Raw genomic sequence first — 25,506 nt, 5'->3', positions numbered from 1 at the left:
TTTTCTGAATGCTCTCCAATTTCCGACTTATATTCTTCTACGTGTTACGTACTTTTGAACGTCTAGTTCCAATAGTTGGGGTGACTTGAAAAGTTTGAGATGGGATATATAATAACTTACAATTCTTTTAGTGAATTAAAGTTAGAGATAATTAGGAAAAAATAAAGGGATGATCACTAGATGAGCTCAGATATGGCACTTTCAAAGGGTTTGAATTGAATAGACCATCTACAGTCTTTCATTTTAAAACCATCTATGGACGGCATGGCATTCTCAAAATGACGCACTCAAACAACCCCAATTAAATTCAGACCAATGCACACTACAAGTGGTACATACGTGATTAAATAAATCAGTAAAATGATATGTGAACTTAAGAATATTATATAACAATAAATTAAGTCCTACTATTCTGTCAGCAAAACGGTCTTGTTTGGAACGCCCGAACAGAACACGTTATGTCAATATCTCATTCTAATACTACCTGTTGTATAGAAGGTAAAATGAGTACGTAATAATTTCTTTCTTTTTTTTTCCTTGAAAGAAAAGTAGTTTGCTTACCTAATCTATAATAAATGAAAGGAGAAGACTTTTATAACTTAGAATAATCATTAGTTCAATGTTTTTCTTTTCTGCTGATAAAAAAAAGAATTATTTAAAGAAGAGAAGTCAAGTAAGGTGAATTATTCCAAAGTGGTCATCGAAACAGCTCCAGAATAGTCTTTACGTAATTTAAACAAATCATAAATGGTAGTAGAAGAGTCCCAAAATATGGTACAATCATCAGGTAGAGAAACACAGGTTTTCCCAAAGTTAGCCAAGCAGTCCGCCACAACATTTGCCTCCCAAAATTTACGACGAATATGTGCGTGATCAATATAATAGCGTCAAATAGGAACATGCAATAATTTAAAATATGTGATTGTAAATTATTTTGCGAAGAAATATGGTTAGTTAACACATGTACTAGTTTGTTTCTGGTTAAATAAAACTTCCACTTAGCTAGTAGACCCGCAGCTGCATCCTGCTCCCTAAAGCTGTGTGGCAAATTTTCGAGTTCCCTAACTAATACATTAATAACCTGCAATCATGTAAAATAGTACTCCATCCGTTTCAATTTAGATGAGGTAAATTGACTAGGTACGAATTTAAAAAAAAAAAAAAGAAAAAAACTTTTGAAACTTGTGGGCTTAAATATCTAAGGGGTAAAAGCTTTGTGCGTCCATGGCATTTTTGTCGTCATAAAAACTTCTCATTAAGGGTAAAATAGGTAAAATGAAGAGTTTAGAGTTAAATTATTTCCAATTATATAAATGTGTCATTCTTTTTGGAACATATTAATAAGGAAAGTGTGTCATCTAAATTGAAACAGAATAAGGAGTAGCATAAGCTGGAGTCATTTTCTACTAGTTGTATTACCTTAGTAGAATCCGTTTCAATTTCCAATGTTAAGGGTCCATGGTTTAGGGCTAATTAATTTGAGAACATGCATGCAGTAGGGCAAGTAGTTCTGCCTAGATGAGGTCAAATGTGGCGTGTTTGAGAAGAATCTCATAACCCATTCTCATTTGTTGTTAATTTCTGATGACTCCTCCTATGCCTCCAATTCCAGGATTTTCTTTGGCATTTACATGATGGGTTAGTACGGAACATTTTGGTGTTTCTGTGAGTTGAAAATTTGAATTCCATTACTGGCATTAGGGGTGTAATGCGGGCCGGGCCCGGACCTAAACGGGCCTCGTGGGCCAGTCCTAGGTGGGCCCGGGCTTCGTGGGCCGGTCCTAAGTAGTCCCGGGCTTTTTGATAGGAACCGGCCCGGGATCGGGATAACTAACTAATGGTCCCGGGCTAAGTGGGCCGGTTCGGGACCTAAGTGGTCGGGCCTATTTTTTTAAAATTTCTTTTATCTAAGGCAATTTCTTGTATATTATATAGCTTACAGAAATTTTCACAAACCACTATTAGTGGTTATTAGCTAGTTGTAGCTACCATTTACTATATTGCTTCCTATAGCTATGTTTTCAGTTTCTTTTAGAATGTATTCGATGTATTTAAGCTACTGTATTCATGAATACAGTAGCAGAACTCAGCGTGAAACAGGGGATTCTAGCTAGACAATTATTGTATTCGACTGTATTCACGATATGCATTTGTGAATACAGTAACGTAAATAGCGCAAATCGTGGTCTATTCAGCTGTTTTTAAACGGAAAGTGAATCAATTAACACAATAGACTCCTAATATAACTCAACTAACTCAATTACATCACCCATAATCTGTATTTGATGCAAAATATGCTGAATATTTTTCCCAGCCGATAAATACAACAAAACAGAGCAATCGCTGAGTTTCTAATCCTTCCCTTTTCTGTTGATATCATTCGTGGGTGTTTCTGTTTTCAACCAATAACACAAATATGAATGTCTCAAATTAACTTAACACAAATTGTTTCTGTTTAAAATAACACAAATTATCTCAAATCAACTTAAAATCTTAAATACGAATGTCTGAAGAACGCGCAAGACAACTTTTTATATGCCGCCTTAAACAGTGCTGTTGTTTACAAAATCATAATCTAACTCTTAGCTAAATCTATGATAAAATTGCTATGACAGTTTGCTTAATTTTCCTTCTAGAGCATCCCTACTAGGTAGATCTGCCCAGATAGAAGCTACCCCTATTCCCTATTCCTTGTCTTTCCTGTAATTTCCATCTACACAATTGCCTGATCCAATCTAGTTCTTTTCGATTCTTCCCGTTACATTCAATCAGTTGTATCCTACATATGCTATTCTCTTTTATGGTCTTCCATATCTTTGTTGGCCACGGAACTTTGTGGTTTCAAAGTGCTTCATTCCTTGCTCTCCAAATCCCATGCATCATAGCTATGATGACTGAGGTCACAAAACCTTTGCATATTTTCCCTTTAACTATTGTTTTCATTTTCCTCCATATGTTCTGCATATCAATCAGGTTCAACTTATTCCCAGCCATTTCTACAGTTCCTCAAGGCACAAATGTGAAAAAGGACATTCAATGTGTAGGTGTTGTTTTGTTTAATCCTTCATTCCACAGAGTAGACATGTTCTCTCCTGGTTTATTCCCATTAGGTGTAGTCTGTCTCTCGTGAGATTCCTCTGCCTCATAATCAACCATCCAATGAAACAGCGTTTTGGAACATTTAGTCTATTCCATATCCATCTTGCATATGGCCACTTAGCTTGTGCTCCTCTTCTTCGATCCATTGATATCTTCCTTCACCGTGTATGCATTTGTCAGACCTTTCCAACCCTTTTGTTCAAAGCTAGGAGCAAAGATTGCTTTAATGTCCCATATTTTCTTCCAGTACTATGCACAATCATTTGGTTGTTTGTATTGCCACCATTCCTTGCCGTTTATGTATATATGATTCACCCATTTAACCCATAATGAGTCACTTTTCTGCTCAATGTTCCACACATATTTTTCCAATACTGCTTCATTCCACACCATACATTCTTGTATCCTAATCCTCATTCTCCTTTAGTTTGACAGACCAGGTCCCATGCTACTAATGGGGACTTGTTTGTAACACTTCTCCCATAAGTAGTTTCTACATATAGCTATAATATCCTTCATGACCCTTTTTGGTAGCAAGAAGATTGAAGTCCAGTAGGAATGCAGACGTAGTAGTACTGCATTCACTAATTGGGTTTTGCCCGCATATGATAGGTTTCTTGATCCCCATCCTCTTATCTTTACCAAGATCTTGTCATATAACTTCACACAATCCACATCACTTAGCTTCTTGGAGGAAATAGGAACCCTTAGATATTTCAATGGTAATTTGCCCTTTCTATATCATGTTATCTCACAAATGTCTTCTATCTAGCTACCTTTCATTCATGTTGGCACAATATATGTTTGATTTTCTTGCATTGACAGTCAATCCTGATGCTTGGGAAAAAGATTTCAGTCCCTCAACATTAGAAGTACTGAAGGAAAATCCCCTCTACAAAATAATACCATGTCATCAGCAAAGCATAAATGTGTCAGCTTCAATCCTTTATTTTGTATGGAATGCGAATTCCTCTTGCCTGGTCACATGAGTCATAATTCGCGTGAAGTATTCATAGAGAGGACAAAAAGCAAAGGTGAGATAGGATATCCCTGTCTCAATCCTCTCTTCCCCTATATTTTTCCAAAAGACCCTCCATTCAAATTGATGATGTAGCTAGGGGTGGTGATGCATGCCATGATCCATCTTATGGATATCCCTGGGAAGTTTAGTGCATGTAATATTTCCTCCACAAACTTCCACTCTATGGAGTCAAATGCCCTTTTTAGATCAATCTTGATCAAGCGGCGTTTAGTGGACTGCTTCCTGTTATACAATCTAACAAGGTCTTGGCATATCATAATATTCTGCACAATTGTTCTTCCAGCCACAAATGCACTCTGGTTTGGTGATATAATGTCTGGCAGTACCTACTTCAATCGATTACACAGTATCTTTGAGATAATCTTGTTTACCACATTACAACATGTTATAGGTCTGTAATCTCCAACTGTTGCAGTATGTGTGGATTTTGGTATGAGGGTGAGGACTGTGTTATTGAGGGCTTTGAGAATTTTCCCTACTTGAAAGAATTCCAACACTGCTGCAGTGTGATCGCGCCCAACTATGCCTTCTAAAAAAGGACTCTGCGGACGTTGCAAATATAACCCGAGTATTACGCCCAGGGTCGAATCCACAGAGAGTTAACCTATCAACTGCTACCTTCAAACCCGCTATGTCTTCAGAACCAGCTTCTTAAATATTCAGATTCTCAGTTGAGTGTTCTTTAATAACTAGCTTGCAAGTAACTAAAAGGCTATAACTAAATTAAAAGGGTTGTAAACAATTATGAGAAAAAGCTAAGGCAATGATTTCCCCTATTGATGGAATCCCTTCTGTGTATACTCATACAAAATTTACCCAACCTCTCTATCAATCATGAACACTAATCTTACCGCAAATCTCTCCCGAGTAATCACAGTAATCTACTATTGCACTCTTCCGAGATACACTAGCTTGCTTTAATTAGCACAATTCAATTTAGATTGCACCCAAGGCTTCGTTATTCCTAATCCCGCCTTTAAACCCGCAATTATAGATTCCTCTTATAATCTAGGAGTGGTGTTGTTCAACAATACCCTAAATATGCACTCTTTTCCAAGTTATGCACACTAAATAGGCACAGCTAATTGAGGATCCTGTCAATTAACTACAACGAACACAAAGTTGAACAAATAAAAATTAAACTAGCAATTTGTATTCACATAAACAAGAAGTTCATCACCCAATAGGTTCCATCAAAGCCTTAGACAAGGAATTTAGCTACTCATGACTATGAGAGAATAAACTAAGCTTGACTTCATCATAAAATCAAAAGAAAAGAAGAAAGATTTTTAGAGTACTTTCTCACAATTGTTTTCCTTGCTAAGAAAACCTAAAAAATCAATACATGCCTCTCTTGGGCGAAGTCTAATGTTTTAAATAGGGTTTAGGTCTAAAAATCCCGTAATTGACACTTTGGTCCCTGAAGTTTACTGGGCCTGCCGCGGTTGCGGTACAACTGCGGCCAAACACCCTCGCGGAATCTCCAATCTTCAGCAGCTTCTTCCCACCGCGGTTCTGCCGCGGTCGCGGTGGAACCGCGGTGGGCCCAGTTCTCTGAATCTTCGGCCTGTTTTTTTTTGCACGCGTCACTTGGAAAATTTCACAGTTGGCCTCTTTTTCATCACTTTTGACTCCAAAACTGCTCCTTAGCCTTCTTTATACATATATCACCTACAAATCATGAAAATCACTAATAAGAGCATTTTGTCATCACTTTTAGCATTAAAAACTACACAAGAAGGTGATTATTTAAGGCGTGATTATAGTCAAATTCACCTATTATCACAGTGACATCCTCCCTTACTATTGCTCAACTGTCTTTAAAGAATTGGTTTAAAGGTCAAATATGTCCCTCTACTATTAACAATTATTTAAAAATATGCTTCGTTATACTATCGGGACATAAAACCCCTCACCGTTACACTATTAAACAAAACTGCCCCTAATTAGACGGCATAGACACGTGGCAGCATTTAAAAGCTGAAGAGAACCCGTTTCTCTTAAAAATCAAACCCGCTCTGACCCACTAAATTGACCCACTCTTCTAAACCTAAAAACACGGGTTAAGGGTCAAACCTACGAAACACATTTCTTTTTCTTCTCTTTCACTCTTTCTAGAAGCCTCCATCGATAGAAGAAAAATCGTGAGATATCCGCCGCAAATGAAGTAAAGGTAATATATTTCTCCATGGAAATGGTTCGCTTTTCTTGTTTTAACTCTTTTTTGCTCAGTATTTTATGTGTTTGCTGTTATTTTAGGGTTTTTCGCCTAGGGTTTTGATTTGTTGTGTTTTGTTGACATCCATACATTTATTTTTGTACTTTCAGTATTATATTCACATTTTTTGTCTGCTTCAAGTGTTTGCATGCTTTATTATTGATATGGTCCCGATGTGAAGTTATTTTTGGTCCCGACATGGTTTTGATTTTGGTAGCTGGTTTAGGGTGTTTGTTTGTCCCAATATTCTGAGTTTTTGTTGTTGTTTAATAGGTAAATTTGTCCTAATTTGTTACTTTCTGATTATAGTATTATGTGTGTAGGACCACGTTCAATAATTTTTTTAGTTAATTTATTATGGAGTGGGCCTGAATCTGGACCACCTTCAAGATATGGACTTCTTCTATATTTATTAGGTGATAAAATATACTGTGAGTAGGACCACCTTCAATGGTGGTATGACATAGCTAAATGGAGTCTGCCTTTTTTAATATAATTATTCCCTTTTTAGTTCTGCCTTTTTATTTGTTTATTTATTCTTTGCTAACTTGACCTATTGGCTATATTTATAGGTTATTGGAGATGGTATTAATAGATATAATATTCAATTATGGTGGTGATTGGGTTACACAGCCTGAGGTCTTATACACAAAGAAATTGGTGCACACTTGGACAGGTTATGACTCAGACTTACTTCACATATAGACATAGTGAATGAATATATAAATGAGCTAGGGTTTGTAGGGGTCAGCAGCTTATTGTTGCTTGTCCTTCTGGCAAATTTTATGCGATTGATGGGGATGTTGGGATTAGAAAATTACTTAGCTTGATATGTGATGAATATAATGTTGTTAACATTTATGCTGTGGATGAATGTGAGCCCCCTATTCATGGTATCCCTGATATTGTACACCATAAAGAATCATACACCCACGAGGATGAGGCTGGTACTGACTGTAGCTTAAGTGACTTAGAATCTGATTCTAGTGTTGAATCAGAAGGTTATGATTCTGAAGAATTGGAAACTTTGAAAGTACAAAAAAAGAGGGAGATAACTGAAGAACTTAATGAGTACAAAGAGTTGTATAAGGATATGAGCTTTAAGGACATACCAGAAGCTAGGAAGTGTATGAAGTTGTATGCTTTGGCAAACAAGAAAAAATTAGAGTTATTGAAGAGTGACAAAATAAGGCTTAGGTATAAATGTGATATATTTGGTTGTCCCTTTTTGTGTTTGATATCCAAAGAGAGGAATGGTGGGGTTAAGATCAAGACCTTAAATGCAGAACATAGTTGTGGTGTTGCTTTTGATAACAATACTGTTGATTTCAGTACTATTGCACAGTATTTCAAGCTTAAATTACAAGATAATCCTAAGTATAAGGTAAAGGAGATGATGGCAGATTTGAAGAGGGTTTTTGAACTAAATATTAGTCATGGAAAGTGTAAGAGAGCAAAGAGAATGGTCTTGGAAAGCTTAGATGGTAGTTTCAGTGATGAGTATAACAAACTTGAAGCTTATGCAACTGAATTGAGAGATAGTAATCCAGGCAGTGATGTGGTTATAAACCTTTCAAAGAATGCACTTGAAGAAGGGAGAGAAGATTCTTAAGGATGTATATTTGCTTTCAAGCTTTAAAGATGGGTTTCAAGCTAGGGTTGAGACCTTTTATTGGTCTAGATGGAACTTTCTTAAAGGGGAAAGCTAAGGGCCAACTACTAGTGGCTGTTGGACAAGATTCACAGAACCATTTCTATCCTTTGGCTTGGGCAGTTGTTGACAAAGAGACAAAGAATACATGGAATTGGTTCTTGCAGTTGCTTCAACATTCTCTAGACCTCAAGGATGGGGAAGGAATTACCTTCATGTCAGACATGCAAAAGGTATTAATTTTTCTATTTCTGTCTTCTTCTATTTCTGTCTTCTTCATTTTTTGTCTTCTTCTATTTTTGTCCTAATTTTCTGTCTTTATCAATTTGTGTCCTTTTCTATTTATTTCTGTCATATATTTTTGTCCTTTTCTATTAAATTCCGTCATATATTTATGTCCTATAGTGCTGTCCATGGTCTGCATTTAATTCTGCCTTTTTGTTGAATATGAAAAATTCTAAGTGACTGTATGTTTCTGGCTGTAAATCTGCATTTAATTCTGCCTTTTTGTTGTTTATGAAATATTCTAAGTGGATGTATGTTTCTATAACTGCCATAGGGATTAATTGATGCTGTTAGAACTGTCCTTCCTCAATCACACCATAGATATTGTGTTAGACATATTGAGGCCAACTGGTGCAAGATATACAATACCGGTGAAAGCAAAAAATTACTTTGGTGGTGTGCATGGTCTACTTATGAGGAGGAATTCAAGGATCATTTGAAGAATTTAGGGGAGTTGAACAAGGATGGAGCAGCTGGTTTGTTGAAGTACCCTCCTCAGACTTGGTGCAGAGCTTACCTGGACACAGTGTACAAGAATCAGTCAGTTGATAACAACTTGACTGAATCCTTCAACAAGTGGATTTTGGAAGCAAGGCATAAGCCAATAATAAAGATGTGGGAGGACATTAGAATCAAAGTGATGAACATGTTAAGAGAACATGAAGATGAAGTGAGGGGTTGGAGACATGACTTTAGTCCAAAAAGCATGGAGTTGTACAGTGAGTACATGCAAATTGCTCAATCAGCTTGTAGAGTTAATGCAAATGGAGAAAATGGCTATGAAGTGTCAGAAGGTGGTGATAAGCATTGTGTGAATATGGCTGTGAAGAAGTGAACCTGTAGGCAGTGGGATCTTACAGGAATCCCATGTCCACATGTTATTAAAGCTGTACTTCACAACATGGGTGATCCTTTGACAGAAATGAACTGGTGGTATAGCAAGGAGGCATTTCTACTCACTTATAAACACAAGTTACAACCTGTAAGAGGAGAAATATTTTGGAAGATTGAACCATCACAAGCAATGGAGCCACCTGAGTTGGTGAAGTTGGCCGGCAGGCCTAAAGTTAAGAGAGATAGGCAGAAGGATGAGGCCATTAAAAGGCAAGGATTGTGGTCACAATCAAGAAAAGGAAGAGTGATGACTTGTAGGAAATGTGGAGAGACAACCCACAATGCTAGGACTTGTGGATAGCTAAAATTTAATTTGAATATTTATTTACTGAAATTTGAACTTATTTTATTTTTCTAACTTGGATTTTCTTGCAGCAACCAAAGGGAAAGGGAAAGGGAAAACAACAGACAAAGAGGCCAAGAACTTTGATAGATGAAGAAACTGAAGAAGATATTAACTGTTCAGCCCCTCCAATCAGTCAACCAAGTCAAGACATTAACTGTTCAGCCCCTCCAACCAGTCAACCAAGTCAAGACATTAACTGTTCAGCCCCTCCAACCAGTCAACCAAATCAAGACAATGACATTAGGTTCATGCCTACTCCTGGAGTTAGGAAAGTTGGCCAATCAAGCAAGGATCTGGAGGTTGATCAAGATGTTGTACTGAGGCCAAGGGTGATATCAGAAGTCAATACAAGACTTAAGATGAGACAGCAGGTACCAATACCTACTGGCACAAGGTCAATCACCTTCACTGGTGATCACACTGGTGTGAGTGATCCAACAAACCTTCCATACACACCACCATCTTTAAGCTGGAAAGGAAAACCTGCTACAACTGCAAATCAGTTAGAAAAACAAAGGCAACTGAGGATTGGGAAGCTTAGGCCAAGGAAAGGAAATTGAAGACCAAACTGAACTTTTTTTGTGTTTTGATGGGATGTATTAACTGCAAACTTTGCTGCAAACTTGTTAATATTGGTATTGGATTCGGATGTCATATTATGACTTGGTTGTACAAGTTTTTGTTGTTATAATATGACATCCATTCATCCATTTGGTGATGTAACTACTGTGATAACAATACTTAAATGCTTATTAACAGTACTTATTGAATTGTCCCTTTTGAGTTTGCACAGTGCTGTAGTTTTGAATGTGCTGTAGTTTTGAATGTGATCTTTTGGTCTAAACAGTGCTGTAGAAAAACTATAATTGTGGAGTTTGCACAGTGCTGTAGTTTTGAATGTGATCTTTTGGTCTAAACAGTGCTGTAGAAAAACCGTGTTGAAATTATCTTAACAGTATTGTAGTTTCAAAATAATACAGGTTTATGTGTTCATTGATTAGAATTCACAATAAGTTATTCCAAATAGTGCAGTAAAACTATGTTGAAATGATACAATTTTTAAGTAACAATGCAACATGAAAAAGCATTACAAAACAGTAGGCCTTACACAAAGTAGAAATATTTTCATAACTTCGTCACAACAATATTAAACTTCACAAAAAATACATTAAAGTGGGAACTATATCAATAGGCATTAAAGTTGGCACTATACATATTACTAGGCAACATAAACAATACCAACTACACATTTCAATAGGCACTACATAATACATTTCATCAACAATATTTAACTTCATCATACACGATAATTTGTTCACAATAACTTGTCCGAAATTGATCTAAACAAATGCATTACTTCATCATCATTGCAGCAACAAAGCCAACAAACAGTGCAAACAATATCAAAACAAACATCTTCATCTTCAACAGTTTCTCTTCCATCTCCCTTGCTTTATTCACTTCAATATTTTTTAGAGCCTCTAATACATCAACCTTTTCCAGCAATTTGTCCCTTTCAACTTTGCACGTTTCCAACAACTGATTCAACATATTGATTGTCACATTAGCAGCATCTAATTTGCACTGCAACTTGTTGATTTCTATCAACGCTCTATCCGGGTAGGCTTCGTCTTGCCATTTCCAATATCCTCACGACTCATTCTAACAAAAACAACCAATTACGAAATTTGTATCATACCTTCAAATTATGAATCGAAAGAAAATTAAAACTTACTTCAGGTTTAGCACACTTATAGAATCTCCTTCCAAGATTTTGAGCTGTGGTTGATTTGAAGTTCTTGGCAATCTCCCCACAATGGCACATCCTCTTTGATGTAGCAGTTGAATCAGACATGGAACCTACGTTTGAGACTGAATCTTGCATTTTGCAATTACCAATTTTGAGTAATACAGAGGAGAAGAACCTTTGAGACTGAATCTTCAGTTTGGGATTTACTAATTTTTGAGTAACAGAGAGAGGAAGCTTTTTCTCTATTAAGGGTGGGACGAAATTAGGGTTGTAACCCGTATTTTTAGGTTTAGAAGGGTGGGTCAATTTAGTGGGTCGGAGCGGGTTTGGTTTTTAAGAGAAACGGGTTCTCTTCAGCTTTTAAATGTTGCCACATGTCTATGCCGTCTAATTAGGGGCATTTTTGTTTAATAGTGTAACGGTGAGGGGTTTTATGTCCCGATAGTATAACGAAGGATATTTTTAAACAATTGTTAATAGTAGAGGGACATATTTGACCCTTTTCCGTTAAAGAATTGGCTACCATAGCCATCAGAGCCTGGTGCCTTTGCCCCTGATATGTCCCATAATGCTTTCCTTACTTCCTTCTCTGAGTATGCACTAACCAATTGGCCTCTTTGCTACTCTGAGACCATTTGTCCCCCTTTGACTATATGGCTAACCACATGATCTCTACTCTGTTGATCAGTTCCCAATAGGCTTGTATTGAATTCAATAAAGGCATCTACTACTGCATCTGTTAAGTGCACCGCTTCCCCTTGCACATTTTGTATGGTAAAGATCCTGCTTGCTGACCTTTTGGCTTTGATAATAGAGTGAAGGTACTTGGTATTCAAATCACCATACTTAAGCCATTGCACTTTACTTTTCCGCTGCAGGTAGTCATGATTTGCTTTCTTCCAATAGATTCATTGTTGTGTCAAGTTTTTCTCCTCTCTAATTAAGTTTTCATTAGTTGGACCATTTTGAATCTTCCCTTGACATTCTACCAATTTTCTCATGCTTTCCTCCTCCTGTTTTTCCACTGCTGCAAACTTCTCCTTATTGAGCTTTAAAAGGATGCTTTTTAGTTGTTCAACTTTCCTACTAGTTTGTACATGTTAGTTCCTGTTATTGGTTATCTCCAGCTACTCTCCAACCTTGCTTTGAAGGACTTATCCATACTTCACATATTGTAGTATGTAAAGCTCTTCTTCCTTGGTGGGCTAGTTACTTTCCATTTGATAAAAGCTGGACTATGATCATATAAACCTGCAGGCAAGTAATGAACTTCATATGTTAGTAGGCTGTTTACCCAGTCTGCATTGATGAATACTCTACAATCTTGCTCAAAACTCTATTTTGTCTTTCTGAATTGTTGCTCCATGTATACAAGCATCCAGAAGATTTCAGTTCCTTTAGTCCACTCTGATCAACACATTCCCTAAAGTCTTTTATCTATGAATAGCTGACCTTGCTTCCCACTCTATCCTCCTGATTGAGAATACAGTTAAAATTACTACCCATCTCCTACAATTTTATCAGCAATGTTTCCTTATGTTCCTCCATAGTTCAGTCCTTAGTGCAGGATCATTAAATCCATACACCATAGTCACATTAATCACCCTCCATGTGTTGATATGAGTGATTTCACTTGGTGTTAACTGCTCTGTAATCAGTCACACATGTATTTTATAAGTGTGTGGCTTCCATAATAACCATATCCTGCCTGCTTGATGTTTAAAGTGGTTTATAGTATAACACCACTCTGTACAAAGATTAAGAGAAGCTTTATTTGCCGTAGCTCTCTTAATCTTTGTTTCCAAGAGTCCAAACAGTCCAACCTGTTGTCTTTATAGAAAGAGATTCATTTTCTTCTATTTGGTTGTCCTGTTGAGACCCCTGGTATTCCAAAATCCTATGTTATCCATTGAGGGAGGTGGGGGTTAGGTCCCCATCCTCCCCTGATTTGCTACCATCTCCATGTGTTTCCATTTACTTCTCCTTTCCATTGTCTGTCTCCTCTCCTTTCCTCCTAGTGTTTCTCTTTGTCATCTATGTTATTGCAGCATATGTATTTGTACTACTGCCTCTTCCCTTCCATGCTTCCTTCCCTTATACCACTTTCTATGTTTCCTGCTCCTTTCTGTTATTAATTGTCTGACTTTGATTATTTTGTATCTCTAGCTGCTTGTCCTTATTGCTCCCATTTTTGCTTGCATTAGTACTTTCTACCTCATTGCTTTGTTGCTGCTCACCTGTTCTCTCCACCTCCTTGGTGTTAGTTGCATTCCTCCAATTATTTATTCCCTGTTAGCATCTTCAATTGTATTCTCCTATTTCTGCCTTAATTGTTTCCTGCAATCTTTGAGATCATGCCCAAAGTTGCCATATGATTTACAGTAGATTGGCTTCCATTCATAGTTGACTTCCTATTCTATGATCACCTCACATTCAATCTCAAATATTACCCTATCCGGATATATTTGATTTGGTGTTACTTCTACTACTATTCTAGCAAATTGCAATCTCTCCTTTTGGTTGTGGCTCTGTCCTCTTTCAGTTGATTGCCAATCATTTTTTCTATTTTTATTAGAGCAGTTTGACCCCAGTATTTGATAACTAGTTTCATCAGCCTAATCCACACAGGAATTTTATCAACCATCTGCTTATCAAGTTAGATATTTGGTCTTCATGGTTTGACAACCATTGGCTTTTTGTCAAACATTTTGATTCCTTCTTCCACTACCCTCTCCTTATTCACCATTGAATAAAATCGTACTGTGAATAAGCCCCCCCCCCCCCCCAATTCACCTGAGCAATTTTATCTATCTCCAGTGTACCTCATACTCTCTTAGAATAACCCTTCATTATTGTTTGGGGTGTGTTAGATCCTAGAACGTAGCAAATTATAGCAGATCTCCAATATACCATCTCTTCTTTGATATCCTCCATTGTAATTTTAATATTTCCTCTCAATTTCTCCCCTTCAGTCGAGGTTAAGTCACAGCCTTCGTTACACTTTCCGGTTCCTACAATTCGACTCCAATTATCCAATACTTTCTGAGAATTTGCATGGATGTGCTTACCTATTGATTCAGCCTTACTTTCTCCTTCTTCCATTAGATCTGCCCATGATTTTGTTGCCGGAGTTTGTTCCACCAAAATTGATGTCGATGCCATCGTTTGAGTCAAATCTAAAGGAGCGATGCCCTGTATTGCACTGACATTTCTGAATTTTTTCACCTCAGATGATTGTGGTACTCTTTTTGGGTCTCTTCCAGTGGTGTTATGCTATATAATACTCCCTCCTCCAGATTTTGCCTTCCTCGCCATGATCAGCTACTGCTGAGATAAGAGCTCATTTCTAGAGAGAGAAAGTTTTTTTGATACTATATTTTACAATCATGTTCTTTTTTTTTCATCGGTAATTATCACTATTAGAAATCTGGTAAATACCGTCCAGAAAAACCGACTGACGTTGGTCGGTTATGGCTAATTACCGACCAAAACCCGTCCAAATACGCTTGGTCGCTATTTTGATGGTCGTTCTAATATACCGACCAAAGTTGGTCGGTAATTACCGACCAAGGTTGGTCGGTATGTTAAAACGACCATCTGAAGAATTTAAAGCATTTACCGACCAACTTTGGTCGGAAACATATTTTAACAATTTAATTTTACCGACCAAAGTTGGTCGGTGTATTTAAATAATATTTTTTTATTAATTATTAAATTTAAACAATTACCGACCAAAGTTGGTCGGTAAATGAAAATATATTTTTTTTTTAAAAATTAAAATTTAACAATACCGACCAAAATTGGTTGGTAGTGTTGAATTCTTGGAATTCCTTGTTCATTAACCGACCAACTTTGGTCGGTAATTGTAAATTTTTTATTTTTTTTAATGATTACCGACCAACTTTGGTCGGAAATTTGCAAAAAAATATTTTTTTTATTAGAAACCGACCAACTTTGGTCAGTTTTCTGGGTTTTAATTTGGCATAAAATGCCTGTTTTGGCAGCTACACCACCTGCCAGCATACCAATACGCCTAATAGCAACATAAAACAACAACAATACAACAACAAGAACAACACAACAACAATCAATAAATACATTAAAAGAAACAAATTAAAGTTCAATTGGACATAAAAATCCAAAACCAAATTAAAATTTATTACAACTAGTTCAAAGCGGGTTCTATTTGTCTAGTTCAAAGTATATAAAAGTAAAAGAGTGTTTTGTACAACATCATCATCACCGTCCGATGAACTTTCATCTACAAGACGGCATAGAGAAGGGTCTTGTGGAGGACGGGAAGAACGATCACGGGGAGGACGGGAGGAACGATCACGGGGAGGACGTGAGGAACGATCACGTGCAGGTCGAGCCTTTGGCGATGAATCACGAGACCGGGGCAACGGTAAAGCTCCAGTAGATAGGAGAGTTCTGATCTGAGCTTGCATGCCAGGAAATTGAGCATCTCTAACCCTTTCTCTTTCCTTGGCCGCTTCTAGCTCAGATGTGAGCTTTGTCACAGCCTCCCGCATAGCCGCATAGTGGAGAGGCTCTCCCCATTAAGTTGCTTGCCTTGCGAGGAAGTCCCTATTCCTTGCATTCCACACTTATAGCGATGGAACTCTTTAGTAGGAAGCACGTATACCTTCCCCCATTTTGGACCGCCAGCAGACTCCATCCATATTCTTTCAGCATCCTCGTCCGAAGGTTGGGTCGGCTCGCCCGATTCACCAGCTGGATGAGTGCAGATGAATTCCTCCACGTTAGTTTGGTAGCGACCCTTTACAAAAATTTAAATTGAATTAGTATTTCAAAATTTATATAAAAGTAAATTAAAATACTTAAAGAAAAGTGAAAGGTTACATATACAGTTGAGGCTCGGTCCTCGACCCACCTTTCTTGATCAGTCTCTTTCTTCTTCTTTACAATATGTGTCTCCTTGAATAGCTCATCATGGTTCATTGGACGCCCCAACTTCTTTTCCTGAAAACAAATTAATTTAGTTAATAAACAGAATAGATATACTTTGAAAATTAAAATAATTTAAGCAATTACTTACCAATCTTCTTTTTATTGTCCCTAGGCTGATCGCACCTCCAGTGTGCAAGGAGCCTCCCTTCTCAGATGCACGAGCTTTCTTTCCTTTTTCNNNNCATCGTCCGAAGCATGTGTATCAGAGGCATGNGTGGATGGTGTAGGGGGGTCAAAGCTACTACCTCGCAGGCAAAGGCCTGAAATAGATGGAGTCGCTGATGAAGATGGTTGCGATCCCTGTGACTGCGACATATCTAGATGGACCCCAAGTGGCTGTGATACCGATGGCTGTGACCCAAGTGGCTGTGACTTGAGTGGCTGTGATATGTAGGGATGTGATATAGATGGCTGCGATGCAGATGGCTGCGATCCACGTGGTCGTGAGGCAGCTGGACTGTATGTCGGATGTATGTCCTATGGCCCTGTGATGAAAGACCTGGTGTCTGGATGAAGGATGGGGCTCGTGATGCTATGGCAGCTCAGTATAGCCGTGGTGTGGAAGATAAGACATAGGCATCTCTGTAGAGGGTGGAAAAGAGGGAGTATTATTATCTACCCTCCTCTTTCCCTTCCTAGCCTTTTCTCGACCCCGAGAACCAGTAGGGTCATTGTTACCTTGACCATTGCCTGCCATCTGCATAATATAATACATATTTAGATTGAAACATATAAGAAACTAGCTATAAAACAAGAGTGCTTTAAAAAACCAACTTTTTAAAGCTCATCAACGTATTGCTCCTCGTCCGAGAATTCTTCATCCTCACTTGTTTGAGCTTCATCAGTTGATTCTTCGTCCTCATTTTCTATAATTGTTACTTCATTTATATCAACTTCTTCCAATATGTGTTCAGGATGTTCCAAATTATTTTCTAACTGATCGTCCACTATTTGGTGAACACTGGAGATATCATTTTGATATGCAACATCTAATACATTCTCGACTTCCACCCTACCTACATGCTTAGTTTTTATTACAACCCACGAATCGGACTTATTCCGCCGCAACGGATAAGGAACATAATACACTTGCCTAACATTATGTGCAATTATGAAAGGATCATAGCGATCATACTCCCTCGTATTATTAACCTCAATTATGTTGTATTGGTTGTGTACTCTTGTACCTCTTGTTGGATTTGGGTCACACCACTTGCATCTAAAGAGTATCAATTTCTTAAATGGCCAACCTGTATATTCTAGTTCTATTATTTCTTTGAGCACACCATAATAATCAATATCTCCAACTTGGTTGCCATCACCACCTTGAACCCACACCCCGCTGTTGTTGCTATTTTTATTTTTAGAGCAATCCTCTGTATGGAACTTATAACCATTCACTACGTACTTAGACATTGTTGTGACCTCAAGCCCAGGTCCCCAAGATATATCTTTCAAAAATTGGTTTACATCATTATTTGGATTATTTACCTACATAGTGTTAAAAAAATTCATAAGTTAGCATAACTTACAAATATTATTTACGTATATAGTGTTAGAACATTATCAGGATAAACTTACAAATTGTTTGAACAACGTATCAAATCTCGTATATACAGCATCATGGCCAAATTGACCCACGAAGTGACTGTGACACATCAAATATTTTTTGTAGTTGCATCAAGATGTAATCACAGTAAATTTTATATTTTGATAACTAATAAATCAATACTTACTTGAGAAATGGTACAACTTCGGGACAATTTAGCAACACATGAAGTGTAGCTGACTTGTACTCCATATCACTCAAACATCTCTTTCTAACATCTTAAGAACATCGGCCTGGTTGATTGAATATGGACATTGGTGGATATAATGGATCATTCACACATTCGACCGTGTGCCTATTAGGCCTATTCCTAGAACATGGCACGTTACTCTCAAAATAATAAGAACAAAAATGAGCAGTTTTCTGTGCAAGATAAGCTTCGCATATAGATCCTTCAATCCTATTCCTCTGCTTAACAAATTGTTTGCATTTTCCAATTGTCCTACATAATGTCATGTTAGCCAAGAACATTCAAATAAAATAGAAAATTNATTTGGGTCAAACCACTTGCATCTAAAGAGTATCAATTTCTTAAATGGCCAACCTGTATATTCTAGTTCTATTATTTCTTTGAGCAAACCATAATAATCAATATCTCCAACTTGGTTGCCATCACCGCCTTGAACCCACACCCCGCTGTTGTTGCTATTTTTATTTTTAGAACAATCCTGTATATGGAACTTATAACAATTCACTACGTACTTAGACATTGTTGTGACCTCAAGCCCGGGTCCCCAAGATATATCTTTCAAAAATTGGTTTACACCATTATTTGGATTATTTACCTACTGTCACGACCCGATTTTCCCGCCATCGGGATCGTGATGGCGGGAAATCCGGGTCGTGACAAGTTGGTATCAGAGTGTAGCATCAGCACAACCGACCCCATGTGCTGGTAAGTGTCTAGCCTAACCCCGGCGAAGTAGTGACGGGGCTAGACTGGACATCACATAAACCTGTGCAGTTATAACTATACAGCGGGAATCGAATACCCAGTAATTAACAACATGGGAGGGGAGACATGCTAAGGGGAGATATAATATTAACAGCAATCCAGAGTAACAACTAAAACAGCTTAGGTTCACAATGAACAAAGAATCAATACTCCAGTACAAACACATAGCCTCAATAACTGTTGCGGCGTGCAACCCGCTCCATAATTACTATCGTTGCGGCGTGCAACCCGCTCCACAAATACCACTGTTGCGGCGTGCAACCCGACCCATATCATTTATCATGTATAATTGTTGCGGCGCGCAACCCGATCCTCACCTTTTTACTGTTGCGGCGTGCAACCCGATCCTCAATATCATTGTTGGGGCGCGCAACCCGATCCCCAGTATCATTTAACAGTCCGACTCCCCAAACAACAGTCACAATTAAGGGGCATAAAAATAAGTAAATATTTGACAAACATCCCGGCAAGGGAATAACCAACAACGCTTTCTCTTTCTTACTTTTCTTATCTTAGAGTTCACTCTACTATTTTGAGCCAACACTCCAAAGAAACAAGTCATTTCGTATAATTTCAATATTCGTATCACAATTCGAGCCTATGCTCCCAGGAATCATATGGCCATGATCGCAAATGCGATCGGATGTTAGCAAATGCGAACCTAGTCCACCAGACCTGAGTTCGCAAATACGATCCCTGTGGTCGCAATTCCCGAGTCTGAAGAACCACTCTAAGGTGCTGGTCGTGCTCCTCCTGGCTGCGGGATAGTCAGTTATATGCCAAGTTCTCCAAGTGTGAGTTCTGGCTGAGTTCAGTTGCATTCCTGGGTCACGTTGTATCAGCTGAGGGTATTCAGGTGGACCCAAAGAAGATAGAGGCAGTCAAGAATTGGCCTAGACCAGCATCAGCTACAGAGATCCGGAGTTTCTTGGGGTTGGCAGGCTACTACAGACGGTTCGTGGAGGGATTTTCATCTATTGCAGCCCCGATGACCAGATTGACCCAGAAGGGTGCCCAGTTCAGATGGTCGGATCAGTGTGAGGTGAGCTTTCAGAAGCTCAAGACAGCTCTGATACCAACTTGTCACGACCCGGATTTCCCGCCATCACGATCCCGATGGCGGGAAATCCGGGTCGTGACACCTACATAGTGTTAAAAAAATTCATAAGTTAGCATAAGTTACAAACATTATTTACCTACATAGTGTTAGAACATTATCATGATAAACTTACATACTGTTTGAACCACGTATCTAATCTCGTATCTACAACATGATTGCCAAATTGACCCACAAAGTGACTGAGATACATCAAATATTTTTAGTAATTGCATCAAGATGTAGTCACAATAAATTTTATATTTTGATAACTAATAAATCAATACTTACTTGAGAAATGGTACAGCTTCGGGACAATTTAGCAACACATGAAGTGTAGCTGACTTGTACTCTATATCACTCAAACTTCTCTTTCTAACATCCTTAGAAAATCGGTCTGGTTGACTGAATATGGACATTGGTGGATATAATGGATCACTCAAACATTCGACCGTGTGCCTCTTGGGCATATTCCTAGAACATGGCACATTACTCTCAAAATAATAAGAACAAAAAATGAGCAGTTTCCTTTGCAAGATAAGCTTCGCATATAGATCCTTCAATCCTATTCATCTGCTTAACAAATTGTTTTCATTTGCTAATTGTCCTACATAATGTCATGTTAGCCAAGAACATTCAAATAAAATAGAAAATTACATCAAATTATAATATTACCTCTCAAAGGGATACATCCATCTGCATTGAACAGGCCCTCCAAGTCGTGCCTCGTGTAAAAGGTGGATTGGAAGGTGTTCCATCACATCCAAAAAAGCACATGGAAATATTTTTTCCATCTTACTAGAAGTTACACGAATGTTTTGATCCATCCGGAGTAGGTTTTCTTCCCTTAATGTGGTATAACACAAGTCTTTGAAAAACAAACTAATCTCTGTGATGGGTTTCCAGATTCTTTCAAGCAAACCACAAAATGCAATAGGCACTAAGGTCTCCATGAAAACACGACAGTCATGACTTTTCAAATGGCTTAACTTCCCTACCTCCATATCTACTTTTTTTCCAAGATTCGACGCATAACCCTCAGGCACCTTCAATTTCGTAACCCAATCACAAATTTGTCGTCTTTCCTCCAAAGTGAATGTGTAACTTGCTTTGGGATTGATCACCTTACCATTGTTTGTTGTCTGCAAGTATAATTCAGGCCGCCTGCAATATTCTTGTAAGTCCATTCTAGCCTTCGGGTTATCCTTTGTCTTACTTTTAACATCCAGCAATGTGTTGAACAAATTGTCAAAATAATTATGCATGACATCAAGGTTGTGACGGAGAAGATTATCCTTCCAATAAGGCAACTCCCAAAATATACTGTGTTTCGTCCAATTATGAGTAACACCATATCCGGGGAATCTATAAGGTGGAGCTTCAGTAACTTTACTTAAGTTCTGGACCCTCTCCCAAATTTCCTCATCTGAAAGTATCGTAGGTGGAGAATCATATTCCATTTTATTCTTTTTGAACGCATTTTTCATCCTTCTAAACTCATGATCATGAGGCAAGAATTGACGATGACAATCAAACCATGATTGCTTTCGGCCATGTTTCAAAGTGAACGCTGTACTATTTTCCATGCAGTAAGGACAAGCTAGCTTCCCGGCAGTCATCCACCCAGACAACATTCCATACGCAGAAAAATTGTTAATAGTCCACATTAAATTAGCAAGCAAATTGAATTCTGCTTGGTTGATATGATATGTTTCAACACCATCATACCATAATTGTTTTAGCTCATCAATCAAATGCTGCAAATATACATCAATCAAACTTTTCGGGTTACGTGGACCGGGGATAATACAATTTAAGAATATATATGGACTAGTCATACACAAATCGGGTGGTAGATTATAAGGTGTAAGAAAGAAAGGCCAACATGAATATGGTGTCGCAGATATAGAAAAAGGCGTGAAGCCATCCGCACGCAGACCTAACCGAATGTTCCTTGGTTCACTAGCAAAATCTGGATATGTCCTATCAAAGTGCTTCCAAGCTTCAACATCTGAAGGAGACACATAACACCAGGTGGTCTTCTATTTTCAAAGTGTCATCTCATATGAAGAGCAGAACTCATCGACGCATATAACCTCTTTAACCTAGGTATAAGAGGTAAATAATTCATCGCCTTGATAGCGACCATATTCTCGCTGGAAAGCCTCTTGAAACGAGGCTTTTCGCAAAATTTACAATTGTCTAAAGCTGCATCATCTTTATAATATAACATGCAACCATCTTCAGAGCAATCAATTCTCATTGATGAAAGTCCTAACTTAGAAACCAATCTCTTTGCCTTATAGAAATCACCAGGTAATTTGATATTAGGGTCAACTAGTTCACTCATAAGGTTAATGAAAGAGTCCATGGCTGCTTGAGAAATATTCCAATCAGATTTGATACTTAGTAATCTAAGTGCAACAGACAGCTCAGAGTGCTGACTTCCTTTACGTAGTGGACAACTAGCTTCCTCTAACTGTTCACAAAAACGTTTTGCATCATCATTAGGAGTTTGTTCAACATTTTCATTGGGCTCACCCCCGAAGTGCATCCCAAAAGCATCCGCAACCATATCCTGAATTCTAGAATCAAGATTTGTATTCTCCACCGACCTACTACTTTAACCAACAACCATGTTATGAAATATCCCGCGGCTACCATTGGTCTCTCCATGATTAGTCCACACGAAGTAATTCTATATAAACCCCTTCCTATAAAGATGAAGCTTAACTACCTCCGATTTTTCAAACTTCATACAGTCACACATGACACAAGGGCACCTAATTACTCCTTCACTTTGGTATGGTTGAAGTGACATTGCATGTCTACTAAAGTCATCAACCCCTTCTACAAAATCCTCCCGCAATCCCCGCCGATTAGGATAATTCCTATTGTACATCCAAGTACGATGTTCCATCTATACAAATAAAACAAGAATAAATTAATTTAGTTAATTCATATCCTACTCTTTTTTAGTTAAGTCGTATCCTAAAAGTTCAATTTATAAACTAAAAGTCCAATTCATATCCTAAAAGTTCAATTCATAAACTAAATATTCAATTCATATCCTAAAGTTCAATTCATATCCTAAAATTTCAATTTATAAACTAAAAGTTCAATGTCACGACCCGGATTTCCCACCATCGGGAGTCGTGATGGCGCCTACTAGTGAAAGCTAGGCAAGCCAGTTATTCCAGTTTTTTAACCCTTCTCATTTTTAATCCCTTAACAATTATGAATAAACATTATATAAACAGCAAAAATAATAAGGCGGAAGAATGAAGTGTAACAGTTCAATAATAATACCAATACTAATCCATAAACATAAGCTACCCAGATTGGTGTCACAATCTCACAGACTGTCTAAGAATACTACAAACAAGGTCTGAACAGAATTACACGAATCTGTCTCTGAATAAGTAAAAACAGAAAGAAAATGATAGAAGGAGACGCCAAGGCCTACGGACGCCTGCAGGACTACCTCGGGTCGCCTGACGATCTGGAACCAGCAACCTCACTGTGGTCCAAAAGCTATAGCACCGGGATCTGCACACAGTGCAGAGTGTAGTATCAGCACAACCGACCCCATGTGCTGGTAAGTGCCTAGCCTAACCTCGGCGAAGTAGTGACGAGGCTAGGAAACCTCTGCAGTTAAATCATATACAACGGAAAAATAAAGGCAGAAATGTACATTTAAAGATAGGAGGGGGAAAACATACTGCGGGGAAATCAAGTAACAACAGAAAACCAATAAATAACCATAAAGAACACCATACTCAGTTATCAGAAAGAATCAGGAAATCAAGACAAGTGCACGATACCACCCTTCGTGCTTTTACTCTCGTCCTCACCATAAGAATCAATATAATCGGCACGACATCACCCTTCATGCTTTTACCTCACAAAATCATGGCACGAAATTATCTTTCGTGCATTATCACTCATATCATGGCACGACATGGTACATCGTGCGGCACGGCATCACCCTTCGTGCTTTAACCTCACATAATCGGCACGGTATCAACCTTCGTGCATTAATACTCTCTCACAAATATCATGCACGGCATCACTCTTCGTGCTTTTACACTCTTTCTTACCCAAACAACAATCACAAAGCAATACGGGCAAGGGAATAAATAAAAATCACAATAGAATCCCGGCAAGGGAAACAATATCAAAAACAATAACATCCCGACAAGGGAGATAATATCAAAAGCAACAACATCCCGGCAAGGGAGGCAATATCATAAACCTCTTCTCTTTTCCACAATTACTTCACAACTCAATTCACAACTTGAGCCAACGCTCTACAATGCTCAATTACCGATAATACTTCCACAAATCAATTCACAACTCGAGCCAATGCTCTTCAGTGTTCAACTACCAATAATACTTCCACAAGCCTTGTTCAACAATAGATATCATCACATAAAGCATGAACAATACGAAACGGAGTCACATTTATCAAAGTATAAGACTCACGGGCATGCTTGACACCGACGTATAGATACTTGTCACCATGCCTATACGTCGTACTCCACAATTAACACATAGCAAATAAGACACAACTCCTAATCCCTCAAGCTAAGGTTAGACCAAACACTTACCTCGATGCCATGAACACAATTCAAGCCTCAACTACCGCTTTACCTCTTGTTTCCACCACCAATTCGCTTGTATCTAGCCACAATTTACTTAACGATATCAATAAATGCTAAATGAATCAATTCTAATGCATAAAAATAGGTTTTCTAAAGTTTTTCCCAAAAAGTCAAAAATCGACCCCGGGCCCACATGGTCAAAACCCGAAGTTCAAACCAAAACCCGATTACCCATTCACCCATGAACTCAAATATATAATTTGTTTTGAAATCGGACCTCAAATCGAGGTCCAAATCCCCAAAATTTAAAAATCCTAGGTTCTACCCAAAACGCTCAATTTCCCCATGAAAATCCTTGATTTTGAGTTGAATTCATGTGAAAAGATGTTATAGATTAGAGAAAACGAGCTAGAAATGACTTACTAATGATTTGGAAGAGTAGTTGCCTTTGAAAAATCGCACAATGATGTTTTAGGTTTGAAAGAGTTTGAAAAATGAGAAATTTTCGGCTAAGTTATGATTTAGCAGGTTGCGGATGTCGCAATTGCGACCAGGGTTCGCAATTACGAACCTTTAAGGAACCTGCTGACATTGCAAATGCGAAGTATATGTCGCATTTGCGATCATGGGCAATTCCGGTCACCTTCGCATTTGCGAGGGACCTTTCGCATTTGCGACATCGCATTTGCGATACATGGGTCGCATTTGCGACTTCTGGCATTAACTGAAGACTTCACATTTGCAAAGTGTACCTCGCAAATGCGAGATAAGGCTAGCCCGGGGTTCTTCACATTTGCAGCGGAATCCTCGCATTTGCGAACCCTGCTTGCATCACAATTGCGATGCATGATCTCGCAAATGCGAGATCAGAGGCCTGCTACACACCTGCAACACACCAGCAATTTTCCTAAGTCCAATTTCACTCGTGGCCTATCCAAAACTCACCCGAGCCCTCGGGGCTCCAAACCAAACATGCACGCAAGTCC

General features: G+C 38.3%; 1 protein-coding gene across 1 annotated transcript; it reads left to right on the top strand.

Annotated features, from left to right (window-relative positions):
- The first annotated feature begins 8,000 nt into the window (after positions 1–8,000).
- On the top strand, positions 8,001–9,130 carry LOC109243707. Its single transcript, XM_019410682.1, has 2 exons — positions 8,001–8,243; positions 8,570–9,130. Exons 1-2 carry the CDS (start codon positions 8,001–8,003, stop codon positions 9,128–9,130), a joined length of 804 nt encoding a protein of 267 aa, XP_019266227.1.
- The last annotated feature ends 16,376 nt before the right edge of the window (positions 9,131–25,506 follow it).

The sequence above is a fragment of the Nicotiana attenuata genome, unplaced genomic scaffold (genome assembly GCF_001879085.1).
Source record: "Nicotiana attenuata strain UT unplaced genomic scaffold, NIATTr2, whole genome shotgun sequence".
Taxonomy (NCBI): Eukaryota; Viridiplantae; Streptophyta; class Magnoliopsida; order Solanales; family Solanaceae; genus Nicotiana; species Nicotiana attenuata.
The sequence above is the reverse complement of the archived record's forward strand: the minus strand, read 5'-3'. Positions and strand labels throughout refer to the sequence as shown.